The sequence below is a fragment of the Garra rufa genome, chromosome 15 (genome assembly GCF_049309525.1).
Source record: "Garra rufa chromosome 15, GarRuf1.0, whole genome shotgun sequence".
Classification (NCBI taxonomy): domain Eukaryota; kingdom Metazoa; phylum Chordata; class Actinopteri; order Cypriniformes; family Cyprinidae; genus Garra; species Garra rufa.
This window is the reverse complement of record NC_133375.1, coordinates 12408771-12422540: the sequence shown is the minus strand read 5'-3', so window position 1 is coordinate 12422540 and position 13770 is coordinate 12408771. Positions and strand designations below refer to the sequence as shown.

At 36.8% G+C, this 13770-nt stretch overlaps 2 protein-coding genes across 2 annotated transcripts in view; one reads left to right on the top strand and one right to left on the bottom strand.

Annotated features, from left to right (window-relative positions):
* Window positions 1-6088: 6088 nt before the first annotated feature.
* gpx8 (glutathione peroxidase 8 (putative)) lies at window positions 6089-8594 on the bottom strand. Its single transcript, XM_073819202.1, has 3 exons — window positions 8343-8594; window positions 7935-8196; window positions 6089-6693 (listed from the first exon to the last, which is right to left on the bottom strand). The coding sequence occupies exons 1-3, from the start codon at window positions 8547-8549 to the stop codon at window positions 6530-6532; spliced, it is 633 nt and encodes a 210-aa protein (XP_073675303.1). The 5' UTR covers window positions 8550-8594; the 3' UTR covers window positions 6089-6529.
* Window positions 8595-12065: 3471 nt separating this feature from the next.
* LOC141287648 (uncharacterized) overlaps window positions 12066-13770 on the top strand; it is a 45666-nt gene continuing 43961 nt past the window's right edge. Inside the window, exons 1-2 of the mRNA XM_073819798.1 lie at window positions 12066-12171; window positions 12274-13766. Coding sequence (XP_073675899.1) covers window positions 12107-12171; window positions 12274-13766 — 1558 coding nt within the window. The 5' untranslated portion in view covers window positions 12066-12106. The remainder of the gene's footprint in view (window positions 12172-12273; window positions 13767-13770) is intronic.

The window sequence follows — 13770 nt, the reverse complement described above, 5'->3', positions numbered from 1 at the left end:
TATGTATTTGTACGTTCAGATGCTGTAAATACGTTTTAGTGGCTGGAAAAACTTAAATAAATGTACGTTTTGTAGAACCACATTTTACGTAAAATACATACGAATTATCATGAGATCACGTTGGATCTGGATACATGATCTGGTGGCTATGGTGACCTCGAAATAAATAAGAAAGATACTAATATTAGCGTAGATGCCATTCTTCTTCTAATGCAACAAGTACATCAGGTGTTATGAGAAGTGTTCCCGGTTCCGGTTAACCTATTTAATGAAGCCTAACAATCCTTTAATGGATTTGGATTATAGAAATGTGTTAAGTGTAGGCCAGGTTAAAGAGATGGGTCTTTAATCTAGATTTAAACTGACAGAGTGTGTCTGCCTCCTGAACAGTGTTAGGTAGATTATTCCAGAGTTTGGGCGCTAAATATGAAAATAATCTGCCGCCCGCAGTTGATTTTGATATTCTAGGTATTATAGAATGCCCACCACACACCAGCTTATTGGTGGAGAGGAGACAGAGTGATGAAGCCAATCAGTAGATATGGGGATGATTAGAAGGCCATAATGGTTAGAGGTTAGATTTTTTTTTTAATGACCACTGAGAATCAGGACCTTGGTTTAAGTCTCATTTGATAGATGATGCTTGTTGACACTATAGTGTCACTGTCACTATACTATGGTGCCTGGACCACAGACCACAGGGTGAGCACTTTCTGGCCTCACTAGCGACTCTTTCAGCAGCAACCTAATTTTCCCAGGAGGTCTCCCATCCAGGTACTGACCAGGCTCAACCCTGCTTAGCTTCAGTGGGCGACCTGCAATGTGATAATCTGCAGCTTTCTGTTAAGGGAACATGTTTTTTTTTTATTGTTTTTGTTTTGTCTTGCTACGGATTAATGCACAATAAAACATTTAAAAAAGAAAACTATATGAGTGCAGACCATGGTTTCATATACTGCGTAACTTAATAGATTGATGCACCAAAACAAAATATTAAGTGACAAAAGAGCATAGTGCAAACGGCTTTGCTGTGTGACTTCAGAAGACTTGGAATATTGCACACAAAACATATGGACTGTTTTTCTGGTGCCTTTTTTGCTTGATAGCTTGATAGGAATGGTCACTATAAAATGTTTAATGAAAAGAAGATTCTTCACATTCTTCATGTGTTCCATTAAAAAAACCTAATAAACACAAAATATAACCGCACTTACATTTTTGCAAGTTTTGCGGTTACATTTTGTCTTCGTTAAGTTCTTTTCTCTAACTCGCACCTCAAAAAGACGTGCATTTGCATCATGACTTGAAAAAAAAAATTGAATGACATGGAATGACATAAATTCTGGGGTTAACTGTTACTTTAAAACATCCCTATCTTCATAGAGACATGAAGCAGGATGCAGACGCCCAGCACTCAAATATGGAGCTGAGCTTGGACTGTGGTTCTTTTGTCAGTGTGTGTATATAATTGTGGTTATAAGGAGAGAGAGAGAGTGTGAGTGAGTGAGAGTGTGTGTGTGTGTGTGTGTGTGTGTGTGTGTGTGTGTGTGTGTGTATGTGTGTGTGTGTGTGTGTGTGTGTGTGTGTGTGTGTGTGTGTGTGTGTGTGTGTGTGTGTGTGTGTGTGTGTGTGTGTGTGTGTGTGAAACATCTGTAAACAGATCTTCAGCAATGTGTACTCTTGCTTTTGTCACCGTGATCTCAAACAAGAAGTGCAGACTGTTCTGCTCTGCTACATCTGGTTGTATAAACAGTGACGCTGTAACAGCTTTCGAGACAGTCCCATTGAGGTCTTGGGAATTATGCATGTCATGGTCTGTGCTGGTGTGACAAGCATACAGACCTAGGTAACTGCAGAAGAAATAATACCAGAGTCTGCCACCCCATGGCTAAACAAAACAAAACATAAAATAATGGTTTAAAAAAAAATCATAGACCGGAATAAATATGAATTTTACCACATTAATTTTACTTGTTCCTGAAATTACTTTACATTAATTATTTGTCACCTTCATGTATCACTAACAAAAGCAGTATTAAAGTATCAAAAAGGCTGCCCAAACGATGAATTCCAAGTCTTGAGTCACACGAGAGCTTTGTGTGAGGAACAGACTTAAATGTAAGCCTTTATAAGAAAGACAATGTAGAAACTCGCACCACCTTAAAGGTGGTTCTTTTGCGATAACCGCCTGCATGACTTACAAAACAAACAGTCTACCTTGCATTGCACAAATACAATAAAATGAGTCATGTAAGGTCATTTTTACCGTCATTTTTACTACAAAACTTAAAACTGTTGCCAGTTGTACAAATAAGGGAATATTAATATTACAATATTAACTTGTAAATTGGCATCCCAACTTGTTTTCACGACGCGTCATCAGTTGGACATATTGGCGGCATTGAACGTAAATGCCGCTGAACCAAATAAAACTGGCATATTTTGCTTTTTATTATTGCTGATTATGGTGAATTATTGTCATGTTTTGTGCTGTACTAATTAAGACGGACCGGGAAAAACATTTGGAGTACTATAGACTGCCAAAAGTTACAGGGAATCAAGGAGAGGAGTGCAAAAAACTGTCTGAAGAACAAAAGGCATTTGTGGTTGGCCAAGCTGAACCAGAATTTCCAGGGCAAGAATCTTGACAACATTCGTGTTTTTTCTTATAATTTCCAGTCAGGTATGTGAAATATTAGGCTAATATCTTATGCTACGTTCCAGGCAGGTTTTTTGACTGGTAAATCACCACTTCAAACCACGACTCACGACTTTGTAGCGTTCCAGGCAAGTCAAGCCAAACTACCTGGGCACATTTATGAATTATTATTATTTTTATATTATTATTAATTTGATTGCAACGTTATATGTGACCCTGGAGCACAAAACCAGTCTTAAGTCGCTGGGGTATATTTGTAGCAATAGCCAAAAATACATTGTATGGGTCAAAATTATTGATTTTTCTTTTATGCCAAAAATCATTAGGAAATTAAGTAAAGATCATGTTCCATGCGATTTTTGGACTTAATTTGGACAACTTTAAAGGTGATTTTCTCAGTATTTTGATTTTATTGCACCCTCAGATTCCAGGTTTTCAAATAGATGTATCTCGGCCAAATATTGTCCTATCCTTACAAACCATACATCAATAGAAAGCTTATTTATTAAGCTTTCATATGATGTATACATCTCAGTTTTGTCAAATTTAACCTTATGACTGGTTTTGTGGTCCAGGGTCACATATTGTCCTAAGCTCTATTTTTCCACCGTGTACTACTTGCATAAACACTGCAAACATTAGGGCTGATGTTGTTGTTTCGCGGGCTATGTTACGTCAGAACTCGAAACTGGGAGTACATCGATCTAGTATGAGTTCACGAGTGGGAAGTCACGGGTTTGACTGCCGTTCTAGTGCACTTTCACTGGTAGAAGGTTGGAAAAACACGGGTTACGGGTTGCCTGGAACGCGGCATTAATTAATACTGCTCGTATGTATCTTTACCATCTATTCATTTTAGTTTGTCTCTCTGCAAAGAAGTCAACATTATGTTTACAGAGGTAAGAACAGTCAAATACATATATTGTTTGAGAAACTAAGTTTGTTTGCGATATATATGACTGGCGGTGGTGGCAGAGTGATCTGAAACGTTTAACATGAACGCGCTTGACGTCACATCCGCAGACAGCGCGCGAAAAATCCGACCCGACAGAAAATAGGAAAAATAGGATACAGGCTTATAGATGCACCCACTGTGAGCTGACAAGGTGTCAGTATGCCCATCAGGAGATGTTTGAGTCATAAATGGTCAAATAAAAAGGCTATTGTTACATTTATTTGGGGGAAAAAGTTACATATAGCCCCTTTAACTGTTGCAAATTAATAAATTGTTGCGCTATATAGTTCAATATAATTTAAATATATCATTAAGCGACATTTTGGCATAGTTGGTATAATTTTATTGACATTCCAACATAGCTTTTTGCATTAAAAAATTTAATTCATTATGCTCAGTCTTGAAGGTTCCCATGGAGTTTTAGGCCCAGTGGTGCTCCTTATGGGGTCTTCTGCGCTGTCAAAGCAAATGGGGCCCTTTTGATCAGAGCTCACAAAATGTCAGAGCACAGTCAGGCAGCGGTAACCCCACCAGGATGAACTTTGAAGCTTAAGAATGCACGCCTTCACTTGTCTGGACACTTGGTACATTTAGTTCTGAGGATGTTTTTCCTCTAAGAACATTCGGTTCAAATAACAACAGCGTGATGAATTGGCTGGGTCAAGATGAATCTGTTAAACGGGGGGCAGGGAAGGTGATTGCTGCAGAGTTGGCAGAGATGGACATCAAACTCATTACTCTGTTCTTTGCAAAGTGTCTTTGCCATTTCTGCCTCTACTGTGACATTAATCAGAAGGATGAAGAATGGGGGCTTTTTAAGATACCTGCTTAAGGCCTCTTGGAGAAAAACACAGCTAGAACAAATCAAATTATTAACATAAAAATACATAATATTGGCAATGGACAGAAGCAACAGCTAAACAAAGAAAACTGGAATACTATTTGTCCCCCCAAAAATTGCCAGTCTACCTTATACCTAAATTATGCTACGTATAGGCCACATTGTAAGCACTGCATCTGTTTTTGATTGCTATAATGTACATCTACAATCTATCTTCTGTAGAGCATACTAAGTAGTAATGCTCACTAGTTTTACAATTACATCAGTAGACAACATAAGCTACAATTGTACAATGCATATTGTACTATCATAGATTTCTCTTCAAACAAACGACCATTTGCAGTTAGTTGAATTAAAATGAAGCAAGTGCAAACACAGCAACCATGCAACCTGAAAGTGAGAGAGAGAGAGAGAGAGAGAGAGAGAGAGAGAGAGAGAGAGAGAGGAATTTGTTATGTTGCACGATATTGCCATCTAGTGGGCATGGACAAAAATACATTATTGGACTTTTTTTTTTTTTTACAGCAAATCAGTAAGGTGCAAAATAGTTTTCAAATAGTGAATTTCCACAATCTATCCAAGTGTCAAAAGACTCATCATTAAATATAAAACAAGAAAGTGAGATCTAACAAAACAACAACAAATAATTGCCATTATTATTAGGACTGAGGTTTGGTCCTTCATTACCTAATACTATATAAGTGTTTGGCATTGTGGTTTAATAAACTACAAGAAAAGAGTTTCAAATTCCTCTGAAATTTCCACTGAATTTTATAATGATGGATTTTGTTAAGCTTAAAGGCCAAAAAAAAAAAAAAAACACAAGTATGTAAACTGAAAATTGTAAGCACATTGTTTTGAACCCATAAAACATAAAAAGTGCAAATTCAGCTCTTCCTAAATAGCTCTTGGCTAAATAGGTGCTAAAACCAAACCAGTAAAACAAAAAATTATTCAGACATAATTTTTAATATTTTTTAGTAGTTGGTGCGGGACACTATATTTCTTTTTTGTAAGTGATGATAGCAAAACAAAGTAAACTGTGACGTTTTATACCCAACATTTTTTCTTACAGTAGACTACCAGTAAAATTTATACAAATTTGGGATCAAACATTATTCCAACACTTTGACCTGACCATGTTTTGCTTAAGTGTTTTTTCTTTTATTGCTAATGTGACCTTTTTACACCACAGGCTGAACAAAATTAAGCATTGCTTCGTAATTGGTCAACAAAGTATTGATAGTTGTGTAAATATTGTCATACTAACATACTAATATAATTTTTTAATAGTTTTCTGAATTTTTGGTTGATTGTAATCCATTTCTGTCAAACATTATCTGACATAATCAAGATGAATTTGTTCTGACACAGTTTAACTCTGAGTTCTTGTTATATTTTATTACCATTTTCTAAACTATAGTGAATAAACTGTGATAATGTGATTAAAATTGAAGGTGTCTGAATACATTTTGGTTTGACTTTAAATACTGGTCCAGTTTTCCCTCAGATTGTTCCAAAATAACAGTGCACTTGTTTATCTTTATGATATTCGTAAAGATACACATTCACATTATCATAATTCTTATTATGTCTTGAAATGCTAAAATGTACACTGCTTGACATGTTAAGACACTGTTCAGACATTTATTCCACAACAGTTTGATAACCAGAGACAATGGCAGAAAATTTTTTGAAATTTTGAGTAAACACTACTTGCATCAATCTGCAGTACTTTCTGTTTTATCCAAAACAGCAACATACAATTACAAACTTGATTGTTCCGTGGTCTTCTTGTCACATGCCAGAAAAGTGGTCTGAAACATTTGCATAGTTGCTTCCTTAAATATTCCAGCTTGATTGTAAAAAGACATTTTAAAAGGTGTTTTGTTTTACTAAATCATACTTGTTTTCACAAAACTCATAAACACATACATACAAGCACACAAAGACAGGCCTCAACTGACACATCTTCTGCCAGTCATTCACATTAACCAAAATAACACAGATGATCAATACGCACTTAAACGTGCACAATGATTCGCTTTTGAGTCTCTGAGGGAGTTTGTGCACATCATAGTTCCTGTCTCTTCTTCAATATGATATTCCGCACAAGCGCTGTGGCTTCCTTTCGGATGTCATCTATGGGTTCCTCCGGCTTCCAGAAACGCACCACCTGGCCCTCAGGACTCACAAGGTACTTCCAGAAGTTCCATTTTGGGATTTTCTGTACTGAATCTAGAAACAACATTTAATTTAGTAATTGCCTCGATTTTAATCCAGAGGTTGTTATGATTATCTTAACTGTCGACTGAATTTAAAGGGTCTGGGACAAAATCTTTGAGTGATTTTTGTGATCTAACACCCCACCTCGTGCTGTTGTTGTTGTATTGTTTGGTTAGCTTATTTTCTTTAGATGTGTTTTTATGTTCATGTGTTTGTAAAATATCTTGAACACTGACTTGTAAATGTTCTAATTATTAATACCTCACTATTAGTAGTAGTAGCAACAGCTGATCATAGGATGTCAAAATGGCAGTGACCATGAGGGGTCGCCTTTCCCCGCTCTGAAGAATTAAACAACTTACCAGTGTTGCCAGATTGGACGGGTTTCCGCCCAATTGGGCTTCTTTTGATCGGCTTGGACCGGAGAATAACGCATTGGGCGGGTAGACAAAATTTGGGCTGCTTTAAAAAAATAAAAGCCGCCCAATCAGCTGCTTTTTTCTTCGCTCTTATCATTAGTCATTGTTATTTTAATACCTTCGAGCTCAAAGTATCACAGTAATATAATGTGTAGTGCAGTCATCAACTCATTTTTGCTTAACGCAACCCTACTGTTTAGTTTAACAGAGACCTGTCAATCAATTTACGTCTTTAACGTTAGTGAGATGTGATGACTTGTGAGTTGTGAATATGCAGCTTATTCATTTATTCATTTTAAGCACACACCCACGTTAAGAAAACGTGGGTGTGTGCATGAACGTAAATGCCAGCTACATTACATTTGTTTCTCATCACTTTATTGTGCACTTTTTGCACAGGAATTAGCATATTTTTACTGTGGACATTGAAAATGATGCATGTGTTTTTCCAAGGGTTAAAGTCATCGGTTAATTTCCACTTTGAAAAGAAGACATTTTATGCATATTTTCGGACTGTTTTGATCCATATTCCTGTGAAATTGATTTATCTTTATTTTATTTTGTCATTATTCTTTTTTTAAAGAGATAAAAATGCCGCTTAAAATTAAAATTAAAATTTGGGCTGGTTTTTGTTGAAGTGGGCGGGTTTTGGTGAGCTTTTGGGCTGGAAATCGTCAACCCGATCTGGCAACACTGCTTATAGCCTATAGAAAAATATGCCTGGAGTTTTAAACTCGTGTAAATGTACATCGTTCTCACATTATTATTATTTTTTAAACGTGTTTATTTTATTAGCGAGTTACAAAATGAAGATTATTCTCAGGTAAAACCCACCTGTGATGAATCTGAATGCGGGCTCCGCCTCAGACCCCATTATTTTGATCTTGCCGAAAATGGGGAACGTCACACCGTAGTTGGATTTGGCAAAAGCCTCGATTTCTCGACTGGTACCTGATTCGGTGTCACCGTATTGCGAGCAGGGAAACGCGAGCACGTTAAAATGAGATGTGCCGAGCTCTCGGTGAAGCTCTTGCAGAGCCCGGTAATTCTGCTCCGTTAACTCGCTTCCACTCGCCACGTTTACAACCAGAGAGACCTATATCAGACACAGCGAGACCTCGAGTGAAAATACCGCTACACGGGACACATTTGTACAATTATGCATTTTCAAAAGCCTCACAAATGATGTTAAACCATTTAAGAGAAATTAAACGTTTGTGCCTGTGAGATAGCATAACTTACTTTCCCCCGATACTTTTCCAGTGAGACGGTCCTGCCTCTCGCGTCCTTCACTTCATACGAGTAGAAATCTTTGACTTTTCGTGATTTCGACAGTTTATTTTGCAGTAGGTAAAGTGAGCCCATGCACACGGCAACACTCAGTAAGACCTTGATCAGTCCTGCTCTAGAAGCAGATGATTTGGTGGGGTATCCCCCGAGAGCCTCCATGACGGAGGATAAATATGTGGAGGAATCTCGGTGAAAAAATTTCAAGTATGGTTCTCTGCTGCCTGCAGGAATAGTGGGCGTGTCGAAGTGCAGGGGCGTTTCTGGTTATTCCAATTGGTTGAGAATGCTGTCAGTTTAACATAAGGGGGGCAGTTGGGAAGTGAAGTGATTCATCTCAGTCAGTACCTCAAATTTACTTACATCCATCCATAATGCTCCGTACTTTAATCACTGTGTAACAGTTGAAAAAACAACAACATATGACCTAAAGTCTATAGATATATATTTTTTTATTATTGATTGGTATCTTTGTTATTAATCCATAAAACTGTTTCCTTCTTCTCACTGTAAAGCGAAGATTGATAGGTCTGCACCAAAAACCCAGTAAGAAAGAACACGTTGCAACAGTCTTAACATTGCATTGCAATCAGAAAGAACATTATACCCAAAATAACATGTATACTACAAGTTAGTCGCCTACTTTGCGTGATGCTATCATGTGACCATTGCTGTTGACAAATGAAAGTAAAAGTATAGGCTGCATTATGTTCAAAGTTGGTGTTCCTCATTTTAAACAGACAGAATCGAATCTTACGGACCATCAAAGTGTTTAATAGAGACGTGAGTAAGAGCAGGAATTTAATTTGTTTTACTGATCGAATTGCTGAAAGATTTTGCTTCTGTATGAAGGTAAATTTTGATCAAGGTGCAAATGTGTTCAGAACAGACTTTACAGGTAACTTCCGCATTCATCTTCTTTACGAATATAGTATTAATTTTCTCTGGCGTACGTGTTTATAGTTCTCGTCTTGTGGTATGAAGTGGATTCTGTGAATCTTTAAAAATGTAACATTGTTTATCTAATTGAATTTTGTCGCCTGGGATTCTGTAACATACAGGATCCGTTCAACTGAATTATGGCTGTTTAATTACCTTCCGAGATCCGACACTGCGGGTTCAGCTCTATTATGGATGACACACAAACATCAAGAGATGAAGATTTTCTTCCAGGATGCAGGTACTGTGAATAAACAAGATATTAAGTAACGTTTTTATATTATAGAAGAAAATGGGACTCTTTAAGCAATTATTTTTGTAACTTTTTAAAAAAGTTATACTGTTGATAAAATAATTGTTTTATAATAGAATGTTTCTGAACATAAAGATTGAATTCAGTTATACAAAGCAATAGGCCTAAACTGAATATGTTTTCTGTTACAGTTCAGTCCAGCAGGAGAAAGCAGATTTACCAGAGCCCAGCTGTGTGTCTATGAAGAGTGACTGTTCTATGGAGAAGCCACTACATTTTAATAGTGGGGAAACATGGCCTCATCCTAGGTATAACATTTTCTATAAATGATATGAAATAAAGTATGCAAAAGTATCATTTTGTATCAGAATCACAATTGATCTAAACAGTCAGTTTATGCGAAACAATGACGTGAACTTAGTCAAAATGGAGGCAAGAAACAATATACACTGCATATACAGACATGTTTGCAGTCTGTACTTTCCCACTTTTAAAACTGTTAAATTATAACTTAAATTAAAGGGCAGGTAAGAAAACTACCACTTGTGTATTTGATCTATGTACAAATTTGTTGAAATCCTGTATTCATTTGTTTTGTTTCCAGCTGTGCTCACATGAGACTGTGTTCTGGTGTTGTACTATTGCATCGAAAAATACTGCTGTTACTGTTACAATTATATGCTATTTACACTAAATGAAATAGCATATTTTCTTAGCAATATATTTATTTACACTATGTGCAAACAACGATAGGTAGCAATGGATTCTATACAAATAGCAATGAAAAGTGAAAATAGCATTATTTTCTTAATGATGTTATTTTGTCACTCTGGCTTTTCTTTTTCTCTCTCTAATAATCCACACATTTAAAGTTAAAACAACTACGTTTTCACCTAAAATCTTTAGCTTCATTCTGTGACACAACAATTACTGTATATAGTGGATTATATAGTGGATTTGGTTCTCCGCCAAGATGCTCACTGTGAGAAATACTGCAAGCGGAGTGATACAAATAACGGTTCCTTTGCTGACAGTAGTACATTATCATGGCAGGAAAGACTCTCAGCTAATCAGATACAAAGACCAGAAGTAACTGTTATAACGTGATATAGAATGTGATTTTGGTGTATTCTCATAATATAGGATGAATTCAGTAACCAAAGAGATTAAACTGAACCTGTTCTTTTGCAGTTCAATCCGGCAGGAGAAATCAAACTTACCAGAGCCCAGCTGTGTGTCTATGAAGAGTGACTGCTCTATGGAGAAGCCACTACATTTTAATAGTGGAGACAAATGGCCTCATGTCAGGTATAATCTTTTTATTGAACTTTAATCATTAAAGATATGAAATAAAGTATGGCAAAAGTTTCTCAAAACTGTTGAGTAACAATGACATGAACTTATAATGGAGGCAGGAAAAGGTCTTTTGTTAATTGGCAGGTCTCTTGTTACCTGTTATCAGTGCTTGATTCTGGCTGAGATATGGTCTAGAATGTTCATTCATGTTCTGTACATGTGTGAAATTGTTCCAGATTTTGGCTGCATTAGTTCCATGTCACTTTACCAAATTGTTTATTTCAAAGATCCTGACAGCAAAAGAACAAAAATTAAATAAAGCTGAAGACATTTTTAAATATTACAGGGATATACAGTGCTGATAGAACACAACAGTCTGCACATTTCCACAGTCAGAATGGCAGTTTAAATAAACTAAAGGACATGTACCACTTAATAATTGATCCTTTATGTACAGATTTATTTAAATCGTGTTTTGATTTTTTTCCCCTTCTGTTCTTATAATATATATATATATATGTAGATCATTCAAATAGTTTAGATCTCAAATCTTCCTTTTTTGCCAAAACTTTTTAAAGCATGTTTTTGCTTCTGAGTTAAATAGCCACCATAAAGTCAAAATATTATACAGTAAATGAAAAGATCATCGGTCCCTCTTTTAAATGATAAATGAATAGAGTTTGTGATTTTGGTGTATTTTCATCATGTAGGATGAATTCAGTAAACAAAGGGATTAAACTGAATCTGTTACAGTTCAGTCCAGCAGGAGGAATCAGACTTACCAGAGTCCAGCTGTGTGTCTATGGAGAAGCCACTACATTTTAATAGTGGAGACACAAGGCCACATCTTAGGTACAACATTATAAGATATGTATTTATTTAATATTTATGATATTTAAAATGAATTATTCTTATAAAACACTGTAAAAATTAATGTAGGTGGAATTATTCATTTAAAAAAAGAAAATACCAAACATGACATGCAGTAAATCTAATGACACTGAGCAAATATACAAAACACACTCATTAAATCAGACAACTGATTGTGCAGGTATGTTTCTACAAGGTTTAAAATGTGAACTATCACATCTGTCCTGCAGCAAGTGCATCGCTTATAAATAATTAGTGTAACAAATGTTATAAATGGATGTAATAATGACAAAAATTCCATCAATGTTTAAGGTCAATCACGCCACCTAGACCAGTCATAACAGAACCTGCATGTAAGAAAATGAAGTATGACCAAACTGTAAATCAAGCACAAGACTTTAAAGAAAGCATGTATTCAGCATTAAGGTAAATTGTATGATTTTTATTTTGAATGATTTTTAAAGTATTTTGCTCTATACATTTACCTACGTAACTCATTGTAAAATGTTTTTTTTTTCCATTTTACAGTCTTGACGTCTTCAACACATTGAGATCAAATCTAAGGAAAAGGTTTCAGTGTCTGTGTGAGGGAACAGCAAAGCAGGGAAACCCAACACTCCTGAATGAGATCTACACAGAGCTTTACATCACAGAGAGTGAGAGTGGAGAAATCAGTAATGAACATGAGGTGAGACAGATTGAGACACAATCTAGGAGAGCAACAACAGAGGACACACCAATCAAATGCAAAGACATTTTTAGACCTTTACCTGGACAAGACAAACCAATAAGAACTGTGCTTACAAAGGGAGTTGCAGGCATTGGAAAAACAGTCTCTGTGCAGAAGTTCATCCTGGACTGGGCTGAAGGGAAAGAGAATCAGGACATCCAGCTCATATTTCCACTTCCATTCAGAGAGCTAAATCTGATGAGGGACAAAAAACTCAGTCTTTCAGATCTTCTTCATGTCTTTTTCCCTGAAATAAAAGAAATGGACAGTTTTAGTGATGAACATAATGTGTTGTTTATCTTTGATGGTCTGGACGAGTGTCGCCTGTCTCTGGATTTTCAGAGCGCTGTGAGGTTGTGTGATGTGACTGAATCAGCCTCAGTGGATGTGCTGCTGATGAACCTCATCAAGGGGAATCTGCTTCCTTCTGCTCTCATCTGGATCACTTCACGACCTGCCACAGGAGATCTCATTCCCTCTCTGTGTGTCCATCGAGTGACTGAGGTACGAGGTTTCAATGACCCACAGAAGACGGAATACTTCAGTAAGAGAATCAGTGATCAGAGTCTGGCTGACAGAATGATCTCACACCTGAAGTCATCCAGGAGCCTCTACATAATGTGTCACATCCCAGTCTTCTGCTGGATCTCAGCCACGGTTCTAGAGAAGATGTTGAGTGAAGCAGAGAGTGAAGAGATTCCCAAGACTCTCACTCAAATGTACACACACTTTCTGATCATTCAGACCAACATTAAACATGAAAAAGATTACAAAAAGACGGTGAAAGATGAAGATGTGATTTTCAAACTGGGGAAACTGGCTTTTCACCAGCTAGTGAAAGGCAACCTGATCTTCTATGAGGAAGATCTGAGCGAGTGTGGCATTGATGTGACAGAAGCATCGGTGTACTCAGGATTGTGCACTCAGATCTTCAGAGAAGAATTTGGCTGGTATCAGGGGAAAGTCTTCTGCTTTGTTCATCTGAGCATTCAGGAACATCTAGCAGCTCTATATGTTCACCTCTCCTTCACAAACAACAAAATAAATGTGCTTAATAAAAGAAACAAACAGACTCTTGGAGAGCAGGTTTCATTTCCTGAGCTGCATCAGAATGCCTTGGATGAGGCTCTTCAGAGTAAAAATGGGCATCTGGATCTTTTCCTGCGTTTCCTTCTAGGTCTGTCAGGGAAGTCTCATCAGGTTCTCCTACAAGGTCTGATGACACAGACAGAAGGCAGCTCTACCAGTAATGAAAAAACAGTTGAGTACATCAAGAAGAAGATCAAGACGACTCG